General features: G+C 40.2%; 1 protein-coding gene and 1 long non-coding RNA gene across 3 annotated transcripts in view; one reads left to right on the forward strand and one right to left on the reverse strand.

Annotated features, from left to right (window-relative positions):
- Positions 1 to 14,162, forward strand: part of LOC108402259 (uncharacterized) — a 34,775-nt gene extending 20,613 nt beyond the window's left edge. The window contains exons 2-3 of the long non-coding RNA XR_012133394.1: positions 12,670 to 12,704; positions 13,349 to 14,162. This is a non-coding gene — a long non-coding RNA (uncharacterized lncRNA). The remainder of the gene's footprint in view (positions 1 to 12,669; positions 12,705 to 13,348) is intronic.
- KDM3A (lysine demethylase 3A) overlaps positions 57 to 26,177 on the reverse strand; it is a 46,582-nt gene continuing 20,461 nt past the window's right edge. For both annotated transcript variants that reach the window (XM_017668675.3, XM_017668676.3), the window contains exons 10-26: positions 25,377 to 25,897; positions 22,401 to 22,605; positions 18,865 to 19,079; positions 16,326 to 16,478; positions 16,092 to 16,187; positions 15,612 to 15,739; positions 14,169 to 14,364; positions 12,734 to 12,906; positions 12,113 to 12,349; positions 10,661 to 10,832; positions 8,539 to 8,626; positions 7,245 to 7,375; positions 3,576 to 3,695; positions 3,356 to 3,495; positions 1,939 to 2,115; positions 1,722 to 1,856; positions 57 to 743 (exon numbers count right to left, since the gene is read on the reverse strand). In XM_017668675.3, the coding sequence (XP_017524164.3) occupies positions 663 to 743; positions 1,722 to 1,856; positions 1,939 to 2,115; positions 3,356 to 3,495; positions 3,576 to 3,695; positions 7,245 to 7,375; positions 8,539 to 8,626; positions 10,661 to 10,832; positions 12,113 to 12,349; positions 12,734 to 12,906; positions 14,169 to 14,364; positions 15,612 to 15,739; positions 16,092 to 16,187; positions 16,326 to 16,478; positions 18,865 to 19,079; positions 22,401 to 22,605; positions 25,377 to 25,897 (2,968 nt within the window). In that variant the 3' untranslated portion in view covers positions 57 to 662. The remainder of the gene's footprint in view (positions 744 to 1,721; positions 1,857 to 1,938; positions 2,116 to 3,355; positions 3,496 to 3,575; positions 3,696 to 7,244; positions 7,376 to 8,538; positions 8,627 to 10,660; positions 10,833 to 12,112; positions 12,350 to 12,733; positions 12,907 to 14,168; positions 14,365 to 15,611; positions 15,740 to 16,091; positions 16,188 to 16,325; positions 16,479 to 18,864; positions 19,080 to 22,400; positions 22,606 to 25,376; positions 25,898 to 26,177) is intronic.

Genomic DNA, 26,177 nt, shown 5'->3' on the forward strand with positions numbered 1-26,177 from the left:
ATGAAGGTATGCTGAATCCACAACCAGATGTTTAATGCCAACAGACCAAGTCAAAATATTATATGAATACTTTAATGTAAAATGCTTAACACTTAAAATAAGCAAAGCTTCATTTAAATTAGATTCCATTTAACTAAAGAGGTTAACCCCAAGAATTATACAGTAGTTGATTTCTGCTATATGCCAGTCCTAATGCAATACAGTAGGAACTGCATTGTTAGCTGTCATTCCCTCCATTGTCTTCTGAACTCTAAAGGGTGGGGGGAGAGGTTACTCAGACAGACACGAACAAAATACAACCCAAAGAAACTGCGGGGTGAGATTCCTAGTAGTTATAAAACTAAGCTCTCCAACCAAACAGCTGGGGAATAACAAAGCTGATATGGTTTTGTTTTTACAGCTTGATAGAAGTTCTGCACTAGGTGAGAAGTCACAGTTTAAGGATGCATATTATGTAAATAGTTACTACATATACAGATTTAGTGTCTGTAAACACTAGATATATACATTAGACAGAGTACCCTTTTACCAGTTGGGTACAGTTTAAAAAAGAAGATGAGGTAACATAAATCTCGAAGTCCACAGGAATCCTGCCTCAAGAGTTTTAACAGCTGCCAGTAATTCACTTCCAATGTGCAGGGGTTACGGCGTCTCTGGGACCCTCAGGGTTTGCCAAAACTGGACTCACTGGCTTTTAACATAGCAACAGCATCTTTTACTGCATGGTAGATAACATTCTTTACCTGAAAGAATGGGAGAAAATATGATTGCTGTTAAATCTAAAATGTCACTAAGAACAAACTTTTCCCCTACCAATTTTATCACCATTCTCTCAGAATTTAAAACTCAATATTCAATGTGAATTGTCAACACTTGAAAAGCCCCTGGGTAACTCCTGACCAGTATTCATACATGTTAAGCCTATGCCTCCTTTGCTCATTTTCTCTATTCCATGATGCTACACGGCACCACCACTGGTTACTGCAGGCAGACACAAGTCCCAGGGTACAGTTTTATTTTTCAGTGTTTATATATTCCCCTATTTCTCCAAACATAAAGTTGTATGTTACATAATTCACTAAGGAAAGCCTCTAAAAAAAATCCACCCTCTCAGTGATCTTTGGATCCAGAAGAGCCTATTCTGTTCCACACAAGGCTGAGAACATCACAGCACTACAGTCTCCGTTTGAGACTTCTGTCTGCCAGCTAAGCCAGCATCAGAAGTCAGATCTATTCATTTTCAATACTAACCATACTAAACATTTCAGAATATCAAGTATTGGATCATTCCAGAATCTGTAAACTTTGCAGGTTTAATATGGAGGTTCAATAAGAGGTTCCTGTTGACTCTTGTTCATGGTGGCTGTCTTTATATTTGTTGTTATAGTGAACTTTACTTTACTTTGGGGCCATGTAGCATCACGGAATAGAGAAAATGAGCAAAGGAGGCTTGGGCTTAACATGTATGAAGTTAATACCCTGAATACTGACTATGCCCAATACTTTGGGCATAGTCCCTTACAGAGTTTAAATAATAACTAACCAAGGTGACACTTTTCTCTGTGTTTGTTCTTCCTTTGCCTAAATGGAAAGTGCAACCAGACATAAAGCCAGTTCATCAACACACTGTACCAGGTGTATACAGCCAAGTTCACTGACTGTAAGTCAGTAACGGGCCATTAAGCCAGAGTCAGAGAATGCCAAGAATCGGCTAGTTTTACCTGTAATTTATCTTCATGATTGGTATGAGTCTGTGACAAATAACGGAATTCCTGAGTAAGCCAGAAGCAGTGTTTAACATGCTCTGGAGAAACAAAATCTTCAGCCACTTTGATACAGCTATATAAGTTATGAACCTGGAAAACACCAAGCCACATCAGTAGCATGCATGAAAGTTCGCAGTGTAAAGAGAATAAAGAATAAAGTAATGATTCTTGCCTGATGTGGAGCTCCTGCTGGGATAAACACGACATCCCCAAGAAACTGTACAATAGCCCAGCCTTGAACTCCATATTCTTGATGAAGACGCTTTCTTAGTGATCGGTCTAAATACCAGCTCTGATCATGAATGGGATCATGGTCTGCTGGGTTTTCTTGACCTTGCTCTTCTGACACCTAGAATACATTCAAAATATTACAGAACTGAGCAACATGCTGAGGCCCAGTGAGGGCATTTTGCCCCCTCAAGAGCATGTGCAGTCAGTAAATGTCAAGCCTTCTCTAACACATGCTCCTGATGGCAGAAAGAAACATGTAGTATTCAAAGACATTAATTAAATGAACCAACAGGAGACTGAAAGAAAATGTGGCTTCCTCACCATAACTGACATTATTTTGCAAATGCTGTATTGGACAGTTTGCTCTAGACTTTTGAGTTTAAGTAGGCTTAAGCTCCTTTGAAACCGACTTGCTGTATTTAGACCTACAGTTTTTAAAACCCTGGATCCCTTTAACAACTAGAATTATGAAACAGTTCCAAAGATAGCTGTGGATTAAGCTTGTTTATTCTAGACCCAGTATGTGGCAGGAGATGACACCATCAAAGGAACATACTATGGTGATCAGCAGGCTTTCTGGAAGAGTAAAATGATTCTTAGCCAGAAACATGATTCAAACAAATGCTGATTAAGAACCGACTTGGTACCAGACAACAAGTCAGGAGTGTTCACATCCATTCCTCATGGTCAGCCACATATACCTGGCTGCAGTCAGCAGCCTCAGTGATGAACAGGTACAAACCTGAATACATCTATCTTTCTAGTTGCCTGAAACTTCCACACACAGTCCTTGCTGACGAGCCAGCCAACTAGTAGAAACCTGGGAATCTTTAAACCTCCACATCCCTTTCCAATGACCCTTCACAAGCTAACGGTCACAAGCAGGCCTGAGGTTGACCTGACCTACTACTGCTGGGATGTGGGGATGTGGGGACACGGGGGTGTGGGGACTGAGGTGGGGGGCAGGCAAAAAACACCTCAGTAATTCACTTAGAACACAGCCATCAGGGCCATGAATGATACATCAACTTCTGTAGTGCTTAGATTTTCAAGGTAATAAGAAAAACAAAAGGATGCTAACAAAATGATCAGGGGAACTAACCTGAAGGTAAAACACAAAAATCTCCATATGCATTATAATGTTAAACACAAAAGACAAGGGTGCCTCTGCAGAGTTATGAGCCTAATCATTTAGAAACCTTTGGTCCTTAGCGACCAACTTCAGCCTATCCAACGCAACATGCATGGATAACTTTTGAGATTGTATCATTCCCTAGCAAACTCATCAGTTCTTGACATAGTTTTTCAGGTTGCTATTCTCCAAGCCTCTCTTCACATGCCACGAGTAAGGAGCACACCTTTTTAAGGAATTCTCGTATCTTCTCTGTGTCCTTAGCAGCATATATGTGCCAGAGGGCTCCTGGCTTCTCTTTTCCTTCAATAAATCGTTTTATTGTGAGTTCATCTGAGTCCCCATCTTGGATGGTTTTAAGGACTTCTGGAATGAGAAAAAGCACACGTGAGCCCATGGTCTCCCAGCTCAGAGTATAAGCCCCACTTGCATGCTCAGCACCCTACCGTCTTCCTGGTCACACTGTCCTTTGGGAATTCCCACATAGACCATGACATTAGCTGCATCAGACACATCCAAGTGAAGATTTGTTGTTCCATATTTCCGATCTTCTGGGGTAATTAATCCTGCAAAAAGAAAACTCCTTAAATTTACTGAGACAAAGGTTGGCAAACTTCTCCACATGCTCTGGGGGATACCTGGCCACAAAATTTAAAAGCTCCCTCTCTTATCATGTGAAAGTAAGGGAAGAATATTTACTATTAAATTATTTTATCCTTTCAACTTTAAAACAATATTTTATTAAGTAATTATAAGAATTAGAAATCAATTTCTAATACTAGGTCTTCTGTTTGTGGTTCCTGACAGACCCTCCTGCTGAGAAATAAAAGTTCCTGGATGAAATTATTGGAAAGAAAAGTAACAAATCAATGTGTTGGCAATAAAAAAGTAAATATTCAAATGCCAAAAACTAGAAAGCAGGACTCAGGAATGATAAAGCAGATCACTTAAGCTGGATCTGGCAAAAAGACATTTGTACTCAACCAGTAAGCTCAAGCTTTCAGCTGTCACAGCCGAGGAGAGCTCTAGGGTCCACTCAAGAGGAGAGTCTAATAGAAACTCCCCTCACATACATAAAACTGGGGCACCACACAGTTACATACTTAGTAAGAAGATCCCTACCTGCTGCGTTCCTTGGATCTCTCAGCTGTGAAGCAAAGGGGTGAGTCAGACACTAGGTGCCTGCTGTTGCTCAGTCTGAGGCTCTTATCTCTTACCCCAGAAGGCTCGCTCACCTTCCTCAGGGGTCACCCTGCAGTTCACCAAGCCCTGCAGCCACCTTGGACAGCCCAGCCTGCCATGAGGACTCTACTTCTTGACTGGGCAGCAGAGGGAAACATAGCTTGTGGGAGGCAGGCACAGGCCATTTTCTAACCTGCCAGGCCCTGAAACAGCCACATCTTGTTTGAAGGATGCCAAGGGACTCTCCCCAGCTCGCAGGGGCCCGTGGCTACAGGAGCAGCTGTACGCAGGAGGACACCTAGAACTGCAACCCAGGGCTGCAATCGAGGCCCTATATGCTTACCAATTTGCTGAAATATCAGCCCTAGTTATTAGGGTAAAGCCATAGGATATATGAGATTTTCTTTAAAATGGCAAAGGAAAAATAGAAAGGGAGGGAATAAGGAAATAATCACAGCAAAAAAATTGGCAGCTGTTGTAACTGCGTGATGAGTATATGGGGGATCATGGTACTAGACTCTCAAATTTTGAGTACACTTGGAAAATATTTCTATTTGTATATTCAGAAAAATATTTCTATTTATAACAAGTAAAGCTTAAGAAAAAAGTCCAGTAACATTATAGAAGGAAAATGAATGCAATAAACAATGACATACAACAGCATGGATGACTATCCCAAAGTCTGATTCTATTTAAAAACTGAAAGAAAATTATTCAAGAATACAAATATATATGGCAACATTATAAATCTAAGGGAGTAATAAGCACAAACTGCAGGATGGCGGTTACCAGTGAGGGAGCAAGGAAGGGACAGAGCCGGGAAAGTGTGAGGAAAGGTGCCCAGGCCTCAGAGCCTCAAGGGAGGCTGCCTGCAGGTCCAGCCAGAGCCAGGCTGAGGAACAAGAGTTGTGGCAAAGGCGGAAGGGAACAGCACCTACAGAAACCCCCCCAACCCCAGCACAGGCGCTTGAACACTCATGAGACCCATCTCTACACAGAGGGGCCTCAAAGCAGATGAAACCCAGGTTACAAAAATATAATGGTCTCAGGGAAAAGATGTCCAGAAAATAGAAATTCCTGAAACAAACAACACAGACAAAAACTGGACTAGTCAGGGCTACCTGGCAGCACAGCACTGGGGTTGGTGGGGGAATATGGAGCCTGACTCTAGCCTGGAAACCAGGAGGCCCCAGTCCTAGTCCCACAGCTGCCCCTACCTGCCCCTTAGAGATCCTGAGCTGGTCAGTGTCCCTTCTAATGTCCTGAAGTCTTGGTCCCCATTTATAAAACTAGTGGTGGTGGTGGTGGTGGTGATGGTGGTGGAAATGGAGAGAGATCGACTATCATCTCCCTAAAGAGCCTTTTCACTCACTCCACTTGGTCTGACAGAGGAACCACAGCTCAATCATCCAACCTTGGTAAAATGACCACTCTTTAATGATGTTTATAATAAGGTATAAGGTGCTTGAAGATAAACATATCTGCATTATTTTCAACCCTTACCTGCTTATTCTAGATGAAACAATTTTGTCATACGCTTTTATAGAGTAACACTGCCATCTATCTATTGGTGTCTTGGGAGAAAGATTTGCTGCCAAGCTATTTAAACCAGACTGTTTTTAAAACATCTTAGATAACCACTTCTACCCTAAAAAAGTCCTGATTTCTACAAAGCAGGGCTAACCACTATGCAACATTACATGATTTACTTCAGTGAAAAAATGATTTATGTAAGTTCACAGTAAATCCCCATCGTGAAGAGAATATGCTGAGATACTGGCCGTGCAGCTGCTTTGAATCAAGGGCTCAAGGGATGAGAACTCAGCAAGGGAATATACTGGAGACCCACAGTATACGCAAGGGCTTTCTAAACTGAGACCTGGAAAGCAAAGGGAAAGGCAAGGGGATGCCTGCCCTGCCTGCCGTGCCCTCTTTCCCACACACCACTTCTCTGTTTGCCCTGGAAAAACGATCAGGGACATTGAGACCGTGAGAGCTTCCCAACATAAATTCCCCTCTCATCATGTTCCCTGACCGCACTCCACCTAAAAGAGGAATTGTGGGGCTGAGGTCTCAGGCCTCACTCCTCCTCTCCCCCAACAGTCTCTGGAGAACATGGCAGACTCCTAAGACTCTCCTTTCCTCAGGAGGGCTTTCGCCCTCTTGCCTCAAAGGTGGGAGTACTTCTGGAAGGAATAAAATCAAAGGAGCAATTACTAAATTTCTAAAAGGACTGGAAAAATAGAGGTCAAATAGTGTAAAAGACTACATCAAATTCACTGAATGATCCAAACAACTGAAACTTGATCATCAATCAGTTCATCAGTAATTCCTTTAAAACAGCCTACTGTAACTGAGACCTGAAATAAAGACCCTACATAAAATTGGTCAAGGTCACAGTAATAATGATGGAAGACTACTCTGGAAATTGTGGAAACCAATTTCTGTCCCAAGCCATTTTCCTTGTTGGACAGTTTAGTATGTCATGTCCCTTTCAATACTAACTAACTAACTACTACCCACACACACAACACTGAATTTAAGTGTGGATGTTAAAACAGCTGCTAGCAGGTTGGCCTAAATGTTCAGCAACATTAAATGATCAATTACATTCATTTGATGATGTACCATGAAGTCATTAAAAATTACCATACTAAAAAATATTAAGCAACATGTAAAATTTTAGAGTATACTATCAGGTGTAGAAAAGAGAAAAATTAAGAATTGTACAACGCCTACACCTACAAATATGGGAAGGAAATACACACCTACGCCATGGAATGAAAGGAAATATCCAAAAATGAAGCCTCCTGCTGTGTTAAGTGTTAGAAATATGGGTATTTCCAACTCTCCCTCCTCTAAAATCAATTTTCCAAACATTTTGACTTGCTTTATTTGTTATGTTTTTCTCAAGTTAGCCATTTCTTCCTTACCGTAAGCATTATACATCTTGGGACCCAGATCGGGCCTAACAAAGTAGTTTGGGAGCCTTGACGCCAAGTTCAGCTTGCCATCCCTCCTTGTGTACTCAGGCAGCGGAATGTTGGTCATCAGATCATCAAACCTAGGACAAGAGAACAAAAACTTTACAAACAAAGCTTGCCTTTCTAATCCATCATTGTGTAATTAGTTTTGTTCTTTCTACACCAAAAGGAACAAACACAAATATATGCATTGATGAAGGTAGACACAGTGGTCATTAACAATATTTAAGATAAGAATTATAGTAGTTATAAACAAAGATGTCTTCTTTCTTTCCTACAGCACATGTGTATCAAAATAATTTTAGACAAAAGGTTTGAGCAATAAATTCCTGGTAGGTGATACTCAAGGATACATTTTTCTTTTCTTTTCTTTTTTTTGAGAGGGCATCTCTCATATTTATTGATCAAATGGTTGTTAACAACAATAAAATTCTGTATAGGGGAGTCAATGCTCAATGCACAATCTTTAATCCACCCCCAGCCTAATTCTCATCAGTCTCCAATCTTCTGAAGCATAACAAACAAGTTCTTACATGGTGAACAAATTCATACATAATGAATAAGTTCTTACATGGTGAACAGTACAAGGGCAGTTATTACAAAAACTTTCGGTTTTGATCACTCATTATGAACTATAAACAATCAGGTCAAATATGAATATTCGTTTGATTTTTATACTTGATTTATATGTGAATCCCACATTTCTCCCATTATTATTATTATTATTATTTTTTAAGAAAATGCTGAAGTGGTAGGTAGATGCAAGATAAAGGTAGAAAACATAGTTTAGTGTTGTAAGAGAGCAAATGTAGATGATCAGGTGTGTGCCTGTAGACTATGTGTTAATCCAAGCTAGACAAGGGCAATAAAACAAGGGATACATTTTTCTTTAGTTCTGATCTACCAATTCAGCTGTCTTGTTGTCTAATGCAGTATCACTCTATGACACTGAACCCTGAAGTATCTGATTCCACTGCTGCCTCTCAATCAGAGCTTGCACGTCTGAGCTGGCCTCTTCTCTGGCAGAGCACTACAGTGGAAATGGCTGGAGCTTTCGTTAGTCTGTCCCAGCTGAAAGTCAGTAACTTCTTTATCTCATATAAAAATACACATCTCCAGTGATTATAGACTAGAGATGAAAAACCAGCACCATTAAAACTATGGTATAGCTATTGTCACCTCAAAAGGAATTCTTCTTACTAAGTTAAGACAAAATCATCTCTTCCCCATTCCGTAAACATACCTGGAAGGCATCATATCTCTAAAATCCTCTCCTGGTGGCCAGTCCTTCAGTTTCAACACCATTGGTTCTTTTTCATTTTTTAAGCGGTCTGAAAAATAGCCGTAATTACTGAATGGTTACTATTCACAACTCAGAAACAGACCAAAATAAGTGGCGATTAGCATTTTATGCCTTACAATGCAAGTAAAATGTACTTACCTTGGAAAAATGCTCATAAGCTGATGCATTTAGCATGCAAATATTTTTCTTTAATAGTCCCCTCTGAGCAACTGCCAACCATTTTATTTCTGCAGTGCCAAGAAATTCATTTGTACCCAGGAGGCAGCAAGGGGTAGCAAAATAAAGATCACCAACTAATTTGTCTTAAAGTGCTGTCTTTTCTAGATGCTTATTATTAAACTACTACCTGTTCTCTGAGATTTCAGGTGCTGTCTCTGTCCCTTTACACACAACACGGGTGGTGTTCTGACAGTTGCCCCTCTTAGGTCTGTTGTCCTCTGTCTATACAGTGTTCTGGAAAGAGTGAGCAGCTCACCAACTAAAATGAGCAATTCACTTCCACAATCAAAGGCCACTGGTGATTAGTAAACCTGGTTTTCTGAGGCCAGCATGAAACAGAAATGACTTTTTTCAGTCTCTGAGCAAGACTCTACCTGATGTTCTGTCCAGAGACAACTAGGGCCAAGAGGGCCCACTGGGGTCAGGCTGAACTGTTTTCTTGTAACAGAAATGGTACCCGTTGCAGGCAATGACAGGGAACTGAGAATTGATGAGCCCTCATTAAAAAAGATATGCTGACAATTATGATTAACAGTAATGACAACTGTGACTTCATTTCTCGATCTGTTCCAATATCTGCTCGTTGTTTTCACCATTTAATCTTTAGAACTACACCCAATATCCCAAAGAGATTAGGCACTATTTAGTATTTCCATTTTTGGATGAGGAAATTGTCAACTGCCTAAGGTCATTTAGGTATTAAGTGGGAGAACTGGAAATGGAACCTATGTTTGATTTCAGACCTTGTACTCTGGAGGAATAGTATCTATATCATATTTTAGTCAATCAAGTAGTCTCATAACCTAGTTTAAGCAGATACACAGTCTAGGAGGCAGCAAAGAGAAGAACCCCAGCAGCACGTCACTGCAGGAGGTATGCGGCATATGCACGGAGAATCAGCAGCACAGAGAAGACAAGCTGCAGTGGGTGCACCAGGCCTGAGATGTACCCCAGCAAACGTCAGTCACCAAGCTCATATATGCAAGAACGTATCAGGAGTCAAGCTTTGAACCCAGGCCTTAACTGGGAAGCACACTGTGGTAGCTGTGCTGCCAGATTCCCTTCAAAGGCCCTGCTGCCCAACAGGTTTTAGGGTCCACCTTGGCTACAGAAAGCTGCCTTGTCAGGTCACCTGCTTCCTGGGGCACCAAGTCTAGAGACTGAGAGAGGTAGGGCAATCAAGGCCCCGACATATCCCATGTCAGCCAGTCTGAGACACTGCGGGGCACTGCTTGCTCCAGTGCTCCCCGCCAGGCTGCCCGAGGCTCTGCGGAGTGTGCACTGCAGCTGCCTCCGCTTGCCGCCCACTCCTGCTTCTGCCTTCATGTCACAGGTATTGTTCCTAGGGTAAACATCTTCCATCTGAAACTCCATCCCAGCAGTAGGCAGTGGCCAGGATACCCTGTGTTAAATGAACTCATGCTCCCTGGATGCCTTCAGATCTGCTTCTCTTGTTAACAATAGTTAAAATTTAAAGAAATTACAAGGATATATGAAGGTAAGACATGAAAAGCCACCAGCCTTGAGTCACAAGCCCTGGCTCTCCTCGTGCTGTGCCCCCAGCCCAACCTGGACTCAAGTGCAAGCACAGCATTTCTGTCATGATGGATGTGGGGCCACCCAAAGAACAGATAACCAAACCTCAGCTCTCTAGGTACTACAAGGTGAATGTGCCTTAGTTCAAATGCATAAACTTCAGAGAAGGAAAGGGAGGAGGATGTAAGACACTAAATGTAGACTCCAAATCAGGGAAAATGCTATTGCTGCCTGAAGAGCCTCAGACTCCAGTTATTCCTGTGCCCCTTCCTTCACACCCTCAACCCCAAAGGTCTTGAATACGTACTTGGAACATCTTCAAATCCATCCCAGAAGTCTCCTACTGTGGCTCCTGTGATGATTTCATTGGTCCTACAATTAACTAGGTCAACTTCCTGATTGCCAAACTCTTTCCTGAAGGACTCGGGTTTCCAAAGTTCAGTGTTCAATTTATGATGCACTCCTGACACCATCACTGGCTGAAAAGATTCAGGATGAAGATTTTAGTTTGAACTTGCCCAGCTCAGTCCCCACACCTGCAGCAGCCACTTTTCAAACAGCTGCTGAATTTCCTCTGTAGCTGGCCCTCAGTCTCAGATCCCAAAGGGACTGCTTAGTCCTCTAAGCTGACATAGCATTTTTTGTCTTTACCACTCATCTGCTCTCAAAGTACATCCGTAACTTCCAGGCACTAGGGTCACACCTTCCAACTCAGATCCTCATTCTCACAAAACACCTACACCGAGCGAGGCTCAGGGCCAGGCGGGGGGCGTGGCGGAGAGAGCAGGGTGGTGGGCGTGTCCTGTCCAAAGAGGGTCTGATGGTGCCAGGCAGAAATAGATGTGAGGTTGCCAAATCTTCTGGTTAGCCAAGGCAAGCCAGAAATTCTGATCATTATGTGAAATAGCCTGGCTATTAGCAACCAGTTTGATTTTTCTTAAACATTATGCAACCTCAACAAAACATGTTGGTGGACTGTATTTAGTCTATTACTGTTGTCATGAACAAACTTTATTAGTACAAAGGGCTGAAAAAATTTAGAATTTTTTTCTGTTAAATATACATATTTTTCTATTTAGCAATTCTCCAAGTTCTGGCCTTGTCCAAGAGTAAAGCGTTCCTTTAGTGAGGACTCCATTTGGCCCAGGAGAGAAGCCAAAGATCCAGAAAACAAAAACCAAAACAAGAAAGCAGGGGAGCAGGCCTATAAAGTCATGCATCTCCTACACTGTGAACCAAAACTTAAGATCAGAAGATGCTGTCCCTTGTAAAGCAGGCCCCTTCAGAGATTACATACCAATTCCAAGATGACGCCATATAGCTCTGGCCCACCTGAAATAGCCTTCAGCACAAGGTTTTTAACTCATGGAAGAGGGATGCATGATTTTTGTATTTGTCTAATCCCCCAACCCCATCAGCCAAGTCAAACCTCAACTGGAGAAGTAGGGGTATATCACACAACAATCATTCAGCCCAGAATGCTCTCATCAAAATCCAATGATGAAGGGTGAGCAGCAATCAAAACCTTACTGGAAAAGAGCTCAGGAATGTCTACTGTAGAAGTAAGACTCACAACCATGTTTTGCCCTAACTGTATTCACCATAAACAAAAAAGCATACACACAAAAGAGATATAGTATATACCTCTTGTAATTGGTAGGGGGCGGTGGGGTGGGGGGGTGGAAGGTTCTCAGAAATTGACCAAAGGAGCCAAGAAAGAGGATCTGAATTGGGTTGTGGGAACGGAGGCCCCTCTCACCTGCCCTTGCTTCCAGCACTCCCTAAACACATTCCAGTTGCTCTTGTTGTTGGGATCCTGCAGGCACAGCAAGCGATTATCACATAGCCAATAGTGAGGAGTGTCAAACCCCAAAATGCTGGGCTTGATCGTCAGTCCTTGAGGCCTCTTAGATAAATCAGAGGAGGTCTTATTTTGCACCAGAGAGGCAAAGATGTCATCAAGGATTTTGGGTGTATTCTTGAGTCCATTTTCTGTCTGAATTTTAGAAAGAACACAAGACTTAAATATGTCATTCCTACCATCCAGGAATCCATTCCTGTAACAGTAGAATGAGTACACATTACATATCCCAGAGACAGTCTAAGCCAGGACCTAGATGGTGGGGTAAGTTCATTCCTTTCCCCCACCTGATCACAAAACATAGAAGTGGGTATAGGAAAAGGTGTATAGGAGAAAATGGCCCAGCCCAGTACTACAAATCCTGTGAAGCCCACCTGCCAATGACACAGCTTTCTGTTCCAAAGAAGGAAAGCAGGGGACTCATATCCTTCTCTCTACTGTTTCAATTTCTCTAGTTTCTTCCTGTTCTGCCTCTACCCATATTTACAAGGTAAGTACAAACAATAAAACAAAGCATACCTTTCCTGCGGAGGAGTTCAAGAGATTTCGGAGGAAACCAGAATTATTGTTGCTTACAGGTGTCAAAATTGTGCTATTAAAGGTGTGGAGGACTGTGCTGGATTTGCTCAAAGGGGGCAGGGGTGGAAGGCATTTGATTTCATTCTTTAAAATTGGCATCGTTGGTTGTTTCTCTAAGAACAAAACCAAAACATCCAGATGGAAAAGCATTCTGAAAGGCAAATCCCTTACTAGGCTTTTATTATTTTCCTTACTAGGAACTTGGTTTTCATTTACTGGAACCAAAAAACAAAGAGGATCAACACGAATGACATTATTGATGTAGACAAGGATTTCCAACAGGCACTAAAACTATAAATATCCAATATCTAAGATGGTACTACAGTGAATAATATTTTTTAGACTTACATTTTCTATTTGTTCCTGCTATACAAGATACAACTGATTTTTGTAAATTAACATTAAGGTAACTAGCAACCTTGATAGATGTTTATATTAAACATAGATTCTTTTAGATTTCTCACGTGTATAATCAGATCATCTACTGCTGATAAAGTTGTCAATAGCTTTCTTTCTTTCCAATCCTAACATTTTTGTCTGTCTGCCTTGCTGCAGGATTTCTCACACAGTTCACTGAGGCAGTGAGACAGACATCCTCATCTCCTGAACAGAGGAGAACTGTTAAAAAAACAAAAAACTCAACCTATTAAAAATATTCAGTCATTATTTATGATGTTTGCTGTCTTTTTTATTATAGAAACTCAACAGGTAAGGACATCCCGTTCTGTTCCTAATTTGTTTGTTTTTTGCTTTTTATCATGAAAAGGTATTGAATTTTACTACTTTTCTGTATCTTGCCACATACACTTATTCTCTTTTAAAAACTACTCCTGCATTTCTGAAGCCCTGCTTGATCATGCTGTGTAATTCCTTCATTTATATGTTTAATTCGATCCACTGAAATTATGCTTAGGATCTTTGCATGAATAAAGTTGACTTGTAATTCTTCTTTCCAAGATAGCCAGAAAGCAAATCACTTAATTTCTCATCCACCTACCTAATTCCACACCCCGAGACAACAGCAGAGATGAAAAAAAAATAACAGAAGCCAGAACATTCCAATTTGGACAAAACAGGAACTGTACACAGGTAAGTATAGAAAGGCAAAAAATCACTTACTGAAATGAACAAATCTCAGTCCACTCCATTCTTACCAAAAACAATCTCAGCCTTACCGAGGATTCTAACAGCAGAAGTCTTCTCTGGTGCTGCATCTTGAAAACAACTGCATTCATGCCAGGTCTCAGGGCGTTTACAGGGAACCCATTCTAATAAGCCTTCTAACTACTCTGTTCTCACCGCAACTGAAGTTACCAAGTCCCTCTGCAAACACTCCAAGTTCTCAGTGACCCACAGGAAAGCAGGCAATACTCACCCTTGTTTTCTTTGTTGACATTCCCACTGGTTAGGTCTGCCAGCCAGATTAAAGGAGATGTGCTAGCTGCACAGGCAGGCTTCGTGCTGCTGGCTGGCTTGGAGGCAGCTTCTCCACCTAGAGCCACTGGCTCCGTCACTGAGGGGTTCGGTTGGAGCACAGCACCAAGAGTAGGCTTTTCTCCAGCTAAGGAAATCTGTGTTGAGTGCGAAAGGAGAATTTTATACAAGCTGAAAAATTACGTAGGGATGCTCACACACATCCCTACCATTCCACCCACTAGGTTGCTTTAACATGACCAGCTTAAGGCCTCTCTTCCCTATGAACTCACAGTACCCTAAATAGGCACTCAAATCTGGCTGCTTAAAGAAGAAATGAGGCAGGGGAAAGGTACAACTGTGATTTCAGAAGGAAATGGGAGGCAGAGAAAAGAAAATGTTATTTTGAGTTAACATAGTATAGTATACTTTAAAATGTGATTAAGAGCTCTTAAAAGAACTCAAACATAAACTGAAAAACAAAGGGACAGAGCACACAACTCATTTTTCTGTTACATAAAAAACTGCTTTGACGACTCAGCTGATAAGTTTACACATACTTAAGACGGAAAAAGAATAACCTAATTCCTGTTGTGGTCCCAACCCTCCCTTTACATGTGGTTCTGTGATACCCAATTATCAATACTGTTTTATCATTCCTCTTTTACTTATGAAGAAGTTGAAGCACATATAAATCAGTTTATTTGAGCCAAAGTTATGCCCGGGAAGTAGTAAAAAAGAATTCAAACTTAGTTCTGACTCCAAAGATCCCAACTCTTCTATCCATGCTGCCTTTGACCCCTGAGATGTATGAAAACCAAAGAATTTCTGGTTATTACAACCACAATGGATAATGATTACTGGGGTGAGGGACAGGAAGGCAGTCTTGGAGGGTGGATTCGATGGTGCAGATGAAGGGGATGCTGGCAGGAAAAAGGAAGTCCAAGCACGATGGAAATGCACATTTTTTAAGTCAAGTGATGACTACATACAGGGTCATTTCAGTACTGTTTCCTTCAACTCTTCATACGCATTGTAAGTAAAATACAGTCAGTAATTAAAAAAATTGTAAAGCTAACCTGCAATATTTCAACTGCAAAACCTAAGAAATTTAAAAAAACCATACAAATTTAAGAGCAACTTATTAGGCAGACTGTAAAGAAGAGATTTTCCTTTTTCGATAAACAGAAGTTAAAAATGTATTAAAAGAGGCTATAGAGAAGTCCACAAAAATAACGTGAGAAGAGTCAACAGGCCTATGCGTGTCACATGAAACGAAAAGAATCTCTCTCTCCACTGACAACTGTCCCCGCATCCTTTCAAATGCACTACAGAAATCCTTCGGTTATTTGACAACAGATAACAATCATAAAACTGTTGAATCTAGCATAAAGAGTAATAATACCTGTTTTATGTCTTCCTTTGAGGCTGGCTTTGAAAAGAGCTTGAACTGCCTGCTTGAACAGGGACAATTTGCCTTTATTCCCCATTTTGCTCTTATGGAATGAACAAGGTCTCCAACATCATACAGGGCTTAAAAAAGGGCAAACATCTGAGTAAGGATATTAGGTACTTTCACTGCAGCATTCCAAAGGAGAAGCTGGTATTTCCAATAGGATTACTGTTTTTAGCAGCATATACTGCTTACACCTTTTCAACCTAGCATGCCTCCCCCACATGCACCACGTTCTCTCCTTTCACAAAACTATTTACAAGACATCAATCAAGAAGTTTTGGGGGCATAATTTGATACATTTCTGGACAATTTATAGTATATACTAAAATAAGTTAACAAGTAACTATATACCATTAAAGCGAAACCAAACCACCAGCCCCTCTGAGGTAACCAAAACATGGGAAAGTACCATTGCACCACATGAAATACCTTTTCCAGGAATGATCTGTGTGGGCATTAGGTTCTCTGGTTCATGTATCTGGCTCTTCACACATCTTAGCCAAGAGAAAGTCTTGTAGGCAGCACCTGCAAAGAGCCCATCTGTAGTAACTGCTCTTCGTGGACCCTGGGCCCAAATGCTTCAGAAATCTATCCACCACAAATCAATGCAAGGCTGAATGTAAGTGTGTGAGGGGCTCTGAGGAGAATCAAATTGGTTCTTACCCTGTTGGCAATTTTTCTTCTTCATCCGGTAGCAATCCAAACACACTCCAAACCCACACCGAGGACACACCCAGTGCAGGTTGAAGATGGTGGTGTCACACACGTCACACATTTCTCGAACACCTCTGACAGCTCGCTTCCAAGCAACCTGTCCTATAAAAATCAATACATCACTTAGTCTTGGGGAGGAGAGGGCCTCTGAAATAAAGCATGAGTGGGGAGGGGAGTTGATATCACTGGAGTCCTATTAACTGATCTACCTCACAGACAATCTCAACGTCCCCCCGAACCCCTACTGTGAAGCTCCCCCGGACTCCTTCAGCACTCCCATCAACTTATATTCGTACTTTGGACTGGAGCCTCTTCCCACTGTACAGAGTCAGATGCAGTCTAATTTCCACCTAGGGAACTGAGCTCCACACAAGCAGAATCCCTACTTGGGCTATGCCCTGCCACCACCCCTGGCCCCGCCAACAAGCTCTGCACACCACTGGTGCACAGTTAAGTCCGACGGAAAATAACCAATTGGAAACGCAGCAGTGGTTACATGAGCTGGAGTGCAGACACAGGTGTCACACGGCAGTGGTTCTTCACCTTTTGGGACACGAGCCCCTTGCGGAATCTGGAGGCAACAAGGACCATTCTTTGGCCAAAGACAAAAAAACTGACTCAGATACACAAACATCCAGCATAGAGTGTGTCAGGTTATTCACAGACGCCCTGGACCCACTCAGGGTGGATTACTCCATTTCATTACAATGTGTACAATATGGAGCGCTTTAGACACTGTACAGATGAGATTTCATAAACTTCATCCTGGTCATTTGGATAAGACTGTTTATTACAGAGTATTCTTAGATCGCTCAGCCACCCATTTAATGATGTCTTTGATAAGACAGAATCAACATCTAAAGGTTGAGACCTGCCTTCCTAATCTCAGGAGCAGAGGGTATAAGCCCGAGGAACACCTGTGGTGGCACCTTTCAGTATTATTCACAGTGAGTTCCTCTTTCTAACTGATCAGCTTGTCACAGAGGAACAGGATAATCAAACATGCGAGCAAGAAAGGTTAATCACATTTAAATTTTCAAGGACAGATTTTTCTTAACTATGCTCTTAAAAGGCAACTAGGTATACTGCCTTCTGTATGGAAAAAGAAATTTTTCAGACTACTCACCTTGAGCAATTTAAAAACAACTCTGCTGGCTCAGGAGTGAAGTGACTAATACATATTCCAACAAAGTGTTTCTACATTCCAATCATTAATCTACTACCTCTACACCAGTTACTTAAAAGTTTTTCTTTAAATCTACTACTTTTACTTAAGTGTATATAATAAGGAAACTTTGTATCTCTACTGAAAATGGAAAACCAGCATCACTTGTCCTAAATAGAAGATTACAGGAACAACTTTAATAGACTCTTGTTTTATATGAATCTTTACTACTCCCAACAGAATGGAGTGATTCTAAAGCTGCTCTTTGCTTCACGTTTATAACTTTGGCACCCCACCGAGGCTCATGATCACCTCCCCCACCTAGCCCTGAATTCCTCTTCCTGGTAATGCCACACTTCCCATTACTTGGATTCTGAGATGTAACAGTATCCATCACTATCAACTATTTTTGTGCTTGAGTTAGCTTCAGTTAGCTTCTGGTACCTACAGCCAAAGTTTCTAAGACTAGTATGTGTGCAGATGATTGTGCTGAAACATATTTGTGCAAAGTATGAAAAGATGTCTACCAGGGAATGCAAAGGCTTCACTTTTAACTTGCAACCATTTTGGAAAAACAAAAACCATGGAAGAAAATACGAGACTTAAAGACAGATGCCCCTTGGTGCTTCTGGCTTAACATCTCACTTCTACAGATGTACACAGACAGCAAGATGTGCTGTCCTCCCAGACATCAGACCTTGAGATGTCATGAAAGAGATCTCACTCTAATGTGAAAGCCACAAGGATCACTGTGATTTACTGGGCTCCAGATCAGTGTGATAGTGCTCTCAAAAGGTGGAGGACTCAAAACATACCCAGCTGAAACCTCCAAGTATTCTCTTAAAATCTTGACTCTAACAGAATGCTTTTCATCTGAGCTTATTCCCATTCTAATGCCTGAGACCCTATTCCCCAGTCTCTGGTTCAGTGAGTCTAGAAAGAGTCTGTTCCTTCTTATTTTCTTTGAGTTGTATTCCTGATCAAGAACCTTTATGTTTTAACCTGAGGCATCATCCGCTTCTGGTGAACCCACCCTGCTGATAAGGCTGTGCAAATTCTACCATGATCCCATCTTTACTTTCCTTAGCGAAAAAGAATTTTTATTCCTTTAGTAACTGCCCCAAAATAAACTCCAGAGATAGGTGACTGACTCTAAGCCCAATAGGCAAGATCTTTTACAAAAGGAAAAATGCAACCTCATTATACCAAAGTCATCTAAACTTCTGGGTGAAAATGAAACCCATGCATTTAGGACTTGGGTGTCATTTAGGAGCAAAAATCAAGTTGGACTCAAAAATCCTACCCCCTAAGAGATGCTCTTACTGTGTGGCTCAATAGTTGACATAGCCTCCTTTTCAGAAATCACCATTTGACAGAAGTGGTCTCCAATGTTGGCCAGGATATATTTTGCTGTGTCCAAATCAGTCCCCACAACATTTTTGGTTAATGGCAACCACAAGCCAATTGCTTCATTGTCATACTTGTTTGGTGTTAAGAAGCCTTCTACACGCAACACACCATGTTTGTTGAATTGTAACCTAAGAGGAAGTAAAGGAGAAAAAAGTATGTTATACACACACACAAAATTGATTTACATATTCAGTTGCTATTTAAACCAGCAAACTTTTTCCCAGTTTTCTATACTCATGCTAGCTATTTACAGCCAATTGTTTTATTGGCTAGCTATGAGAAGGTTTAAAATGATATGTATGGCTTGTATCATATCTCTATTGGACAGCATTGTTCTAATTGTTATATTTCCATGTCTAAGCCTGTGAATTTTAGTAGAAAGAAAGAAAAAAAAAACTTCATAGTTCTCCCTTAAAATACATGCCAGAGAAAGCGAAAAGGGTGAAGGAAGCCTATGCACTCAAGCCAAGACCCAATCATACTGTCTCCAAGGACGGTTGTTGAATCTTCCAGGACTTGGATATTTAATAGCAAAGGACAATCACAAGTCACCACAGAAGTAAACTGATAACAAATAGAAGGTGATAAACAATCTGATCAGATTTGAATACAACTACTGCTTCAAGAATAATGGGAAGGCTAACCACCCCAGATGGCCACTGAAGCCATGATCACACAGACCCACAACATATTTGGCACCCACATGAATCCTAGCTGCAAATGACTGTGTAAACTTCAGAGGTGAGAGGCAGCATTAAGATGGGCCTCAGTAACTTAGAAGGTGGAACAAAAGGCAGGATACACTCTCAGCATTTTATTTCAGTACCTTTGACACTTGAGTGTTTTCTCTAAGCTATGTATTAGTTCTGAATATTTTAAAACACAACAAATGTATGTCAATCTAGTTGGAGACAGAGAAGCAGACATAAAAAACACAATGAAGAAGGATATGACAGGTATCAAAAAATTACCTGTGATTTAATTACCACTAACAATCACAAGAACCAAAGAAGAAAGTGCTGAATATGGGTTTTGTAGGGCTAATATGAAGAAGACTTCATGGTAGAGACAGTAACTAAGTTTGGCCTTGCAAGAAAAGGTAGACCTTAGGTGAGAGATGGCATGGCAAGGACACAGTATTTCATAGAAAAGCAAGAAAAATGCAGGGACCTTGACTTCTTCACTAGTCACTGGGCAGCTACCAGAACTCTGAGCACATGGGACACACAAGAAGTTATATTTCAGAAAAACCTGTTTGTCTATGAGAGTGTAGAATGAACTAGAAAGACACTGGGAGTTGAATAGATGCAAAATTCATTCCAAGCAGTCTAAAGGAGAGATGCAAGTTTTTAAACTAATAGCCCAAATTAGAAAGAGTCATAATACTAAAAAATGAACTTGGAAGCCATTTTAAAGAGGGAGAACATGGCAAACAGGATCTGGCAACTGAGCTTTACCACTGAAGCCCTACTCCTTAGTATTTTATCTGCAGGAGAATTTCTGGAGAAGCTAACAAGGAAGTCAGTGACAGCCTCAATCTTTACTCTAAACATCAGGAAAAAAAAGGCTGTTTAAACTATGATATTCTTTTTAACAAAGAAGTTAAGTTTGTTTCAGTTTCTACTATGTAAGTAGCATTAAGCAAAGGCACTTTCCCCTTCAAAGAGGTCAAAAATAGAAAAATAGTCAAGTCATAAAATCAATGATTTCTAGACAGTTACAAAATAACAGTTTAAAAAAAGCTCTAGTAATCTTACTGCACTGATGGACAGTGACTGCAATGGGGTATGGGGGGGGACTCTATAATATGAGTGAATGTAGTAACATTGTTTTTCATGTGAAACCTTCATAAGAGTGTATATGAATAGTACCTTAATAATAATAATACTAATAAAAAGCTCTAGTAATATTCAAAAGGAAAAAAAACTAATTCTCCCCTCCCTAAAATGCCTCTGCAGCCTAAACCCAAACCAATCTCTCACACAGTCCAGTTACACCTTTCACAGCCAAGGAGCCAGAATGTGAAATCAGGCCAATCACAGAGATATACATCTGTACAAAGCCTAACCATTGTGTGCCCTTCAAAATATATAGAAGTGTCCACAAATCTTAACATACTTTTCCCTCAGTAAAAAAAAAAACAAAAACAATTCTCTAGAAAGGAAGTAAAACAGAGCCAACCTTTATTGAGAAACCTTTTTCTGGGCCAGGTGTTACTCAGAATATGTATTAATTTATGGGTGTGTTAACATGTTAGCGGTTACCACAGCTCCAAATGCCACAGACACACTTGTGGTGCTTTCACAATTGACTCAGGAAATGGGGCAAACTTAACATCTAAAGAACTGTAGTTTATTAAATAAGCCTGAATCTGAAAGTTACCAGGACAGATATAAATAATGAACTAAAATACCAGCGTAAATTCAGTTAATTAGCAATCTTTAATCTTGATAAAACTAAAGTGGAGGAGGAGAATGGAAAGCAACTGAAGTCAAAACTTCCATTTATGATCAGAACAAGTTGAGCATCAAAGTGTCTAGCTTTCTGAGAAAGTAAGTCATATCTGAAGTCCATCCACATGCAGACCACCACCATTCATGAAGGTATGAGAAACAGAAGGCTGCCTTTTTCTTTAATTGAACTGAAAAAATACAGTGTAAAAATGAAAGTTTTTACCTATAAAATTAGAAAAGCTTTTTGTAAAGATACACCTCTTCCTGATGGCAAAGGCCCACAAGTGACAGGAATCCATAAACCCTGGCAGTGGACATGGACATGGGGCTGGCAGCCGTGCAGGGCCATTTGGCAGAACGTACGTATCAAAGCCCTAAGACACTCACCCCTTCTGGCCAGTAATGCCACTTCCACTAACCCTTCCAAAGTAAACAGTCAGATGTAGACGAGGAGATAACCATTTTTATATTACTTTTAGCGGCAACAAATACAAATAATCTTACCACCAACAAGGGAATTGGTTAAGTGAATTTTCAAACACTGTTACAATGGGCTCTTAAATAGTTATTCAAAACTATCTGGAAAAAAAAGTTAATATGAGCAGATGGTTCCTACTATTACTGGGGAAGTATTAGAGAGATGAGATTAAAAACTGTATATAGTACACCAACTACATATGCTAGAATATATTCACAACCGTATAAACACTAAGATGCATTGAAAAGTTAACCATAGTTGTTTCTAGTAGTTTCAGGTGCATTTTTCTATAATGCCTATTGTTAGAAACAGAAGTTTGTATTGTATAAGCTTCTTTCCTTAAAAAAACTGAAAAGGAGAATGAGAAGCAAATAATATGTAGTAAAATCTAGATTCCCAAACCCACAGATTAAAAATTCAATCTCATTTCTTTTTACTTCTAGATTTACTGTTGATAGAAGGGGAAAAAAGTATGTTATAGGACCAAGATTATCTGAGCTTTTCCCAAAACGTCTTACCTCCTGAAGTGAAAGAAGCGACAAAACACAGGAGAGTCTTTCTGTTGCTCCTTGTCCTTGCGGAGACTGTCCAAGCGACACTCCCGGCACTTGGGCAGCTGTGCAACAATGTTCACGCAAGAGTCATCCTGCACAAAGGCCTCACCACTCCGCTGCAGCTTCTTGAGTTTGCCTGGGTCTGTCAAAACTGACTTCCGGGATGGGGCTAGGAAAACAAACGATTGAGGAAATGGGACCTCAGGTTTTTAAAATTAATATCAATGTCTGGCTAAATTCTATCTAAAAGGCCAGCTTCCTCAAAGGGAGAATTCCTCTTCTCAACTACTGGTTCAACTATAATTTCTAAAAATGGCCTAACAGAAGACAACTGTCAGAACAACTGGAAAGTTTTAATCTCCTTATAAAATAATTCTCATTTGGTAAATCCACTTGGCAACATAAAACCCCAAATTCAACAACTAGATTTACAGTTTCAAGTTAGCATATACTTCTATTCAGAGCCCTAGATTATTATTTTAGGAAGACTTTCTCTAAGTCAGAAATGTCACACTTGCTGTAGCATTAGCAACACACAAAAATGGGTTCACCTCAATGCACAGAGAACTGTGTGGAAGTCAATTCTGTCACTTTTCACACTCAAAAAAGACTGGTTTAAGATGTGTTTTCTAAAGCATTCTTAAAAAACTGTTCTACATATAATAAAAACCAAATAGCTTTCCTGCACAGGCCCCTTGATTTATAAAAAAAGAACTATCTTCTAGATGCTGCTAAGAGATATTATTTAACCCTTGACATGTCCTCAATTTCCTTTACCTATCTGTTCCATTTAGGATTAAAAGCGGTGGCTAGAAACAGGATTATGATTCTAAGTAAATGCAGTACTTAAAGTTTTAGTTCGTAACAGGCAGGTGAACTTAAGAGATAGTGTTAACATGGTTTCATCCTTAAAAAAAAAAAAGAGGAAGAAAAGTAGGGATGTGACAGGAAAGAGTAACCACTGTCTGCCAAATAATGCAGAAAGGAACCTATCTGTAAACCAAGAGCCTTGAGAAATACTTCATATAAAGTATGCAACATATAGAAAAGACTTTTTCTTGGTATCCAAAGGATTCTTAGGCAAATAAAAACAAAAGCAAAAAACAATTTTTGAGGAACCACTTGAGAACCAGGTGGGAGAGCCTCACAGCCTTGCAATAAATTAGAAGAAAGATCTCAAAACCAAGGCAGCTTTAAATAAACTATCTTTAGTAATTACCTTAGAATTGTTCCAATCTTCCATTTTTTACAGCAGGACTACGGTACACTATAAGATGCTACAGGGATGCTGTCAGGCCTCCATCCCTTGATCCCTGAACATTCTGATTCAGTTATAGTGAACGAGAAGGTAAAGTAAGAAAGGAGGGAAAACTAAAGAGCTCACTAGTTCAAGGATGGAATCTTATTTTCTCAGATATTGGAAAAACATCCTTTGATGTAGATCAGGTTTTTCAAAGACGATGGGCAAAAACTCCAAAGGTTATCTTATCTGTTCTGCCCTGGCTTAAAAGAGGAAATATCTAGAAATAAGCAAGCTGAAATATAAAGCTAGCTCTTAATAAGGAGAGCAATAGTCGACTCATCAAAGATTCTATCAATTCAGAGCAGAGCCAAGAGAAAAAAGCAATGCCAACTTCTGAGGAGACACACATATATCCAGCAGAAAAAAGGCAGCTCTTGAACTCCAGCTTGCTTTTGTTTTCTAGCCCCTAAGTGCAGCAAAGGCATGAGGAACAGCAATCAGCTGAGTCTTTCCACCCCACAAGCAACACTAGTAGAAACAGCGCAGAGATCCTGGTAGGCCTCTGATCACTCTCACTCCTCAGTCAAAAGTCCCAGTAGATATCATGCACCAGGAGGACACTAGTAGGTTTTTCCCTTAAAATCATTTTAGTTGGGGCATAGCTGCACAACATATTAAGTGAGACAAAGCTGCACTCTGTAACTCACCTATGTACCCACAATGTGCTTACTGATTCAGAATTTTTAATGTTTCTTCACATATTAGTTTGCCTCAAAAACTAGCTGAATGTGAAGGCTGAATACTCAAAAGAAATGAAGAAACAGAGCAGGGATATGGTTATGAATATTCAGTTTCTTTTGGGAGTTACATAACTCCTCAGGAACAGTATAATCTTATGCAATTTTATGCAAATTAACAGCTATATCAATTTAAGCCTCAAACCTTTTGATATAATGAAGCCATTTAGTTTTACTAATTCTACTAACTACCATCATTGGAATACATCCTCAAATTGAATGTAAGTAGTATGAAATACAGGGTACCATTTTCTTTGTAAGAGTACTTAGTTTTAAACTGTAGTGCGGTGGAACCTCCCCTTAAGAAGAGAAACTCTGCCTGGTGTTTCAGCCCTGTCCTTAAATTCTTTAACAAAAAGTCCCTTTTCTGGAGATGGTGATTTATAATTCTCTGTCTTAAAAAAAGTTTCAGATCTAAACTGAATGAAGTATCAATTGCCTCTTCCATTCCAATCTGGATGTTACAGAAAGATCAGTGATGAGCTGAAGATAATCATCAGAGTACTTTAAATTCTGTTTCAAAATTATTTTCTTACAACCAAAATTGAGACCTACCCATCTAATAAGAACCAGTTAAGTCATGTGGTAAATGCATATAATGGAATCCTTGAGCCTTAAAATGTTGATAACACACCTACACTAATTCACAGAGTAAAATTATTGGTATGAACCCATTTGTGTGATACAGTTGATCTGTTATACATGGAACCAGTTCCACCAAAATATTAACAGAAACCATTTCTGAGATTGTGGGATTTTCCTTTCTTCTTTGAACTTTTCTGATTGTATGAACTTTTTCTACATTTTCCTATTATTTTTCTCATAAGATAAGGAGAAGCTATATATGTACCCACTACTACTGCTTACCTTCTACTAATAAAGATATACAGAAACACTCACCATTCTGGATTTTATTGTTGCTTCTAGTACAACAGCTTTCACTGTCTACTTTTACTGAAGATTCCTTTAAATTCTGTGATCGCAGGCAACCTAAAATTGAAGGTTCTACCTTTTTTACTGCACAACCACGAGGACTATTTCTGTTGACACCTGCTTTTTCTTCTGGTTTATTTGAAAGGACATCAGATGCAGAAGGTGCACGTTCTAGATGCTTCTGCAGTTCAGTATCGGCAAGTTCCAATTCTGCCGTAGAAGCTGCCTTAGTAGGTAAGCACTCCTTAGGGAGGCCACTCGATAGCTGAGGAACAGATTCCAATCTGTTTTCCTGATCCGTGTTTGTCTTCAGCTGGGTACAGCTACCTTTTGGTTCACTCAGGGTTTTCAATTCTCCAGTTCCAATCTGAGAGGAGTTTGAAGAGAGCAACCCCATTTTGCAGACAACCTCTGGTTTTGTTCTCAGTATTTCAGGTTTTGTATTTAGACAGGAAGAAAGTTCTTCTGGTAAAATCTGTTTATGACATCTGAAAAAGATAATATGGAACACTAGTATCTATAGGGCTCTTGCCTCTCTCCCCACCTCCTTTCTAAAAATAATTGTCTGGTTCCCTAAGGCAGCCGGTATGAAAAAAGAAAAGAAAATTGCTTATATTAGAGAATTCAGGATAGTTTCCATAAGCTGGAGTTTAAAGTCTAAAAGTAATCAGTCACTGGCTCTGCAAAAATATCTAAATGCTCAATCCGCATGTTCTCATAGATCCTTAACTGCTTTGACTTAGTTTTACTTCTTACAGCATAATGAAC

The sequence above is a fragment of the Manis javanica genome, chromosome 1 (genome assembly GCF_040802235.1).
Source record: "Manis javanica isolate MJ-LG chromosome 1, MJ_LKY, whole genome shotgun sequence".
Lineage (NCBI taxonomy): Eukaryota > Metazoa > Chordata > Mammalia > Pholidota > Manidae > Manis > Manis javanica.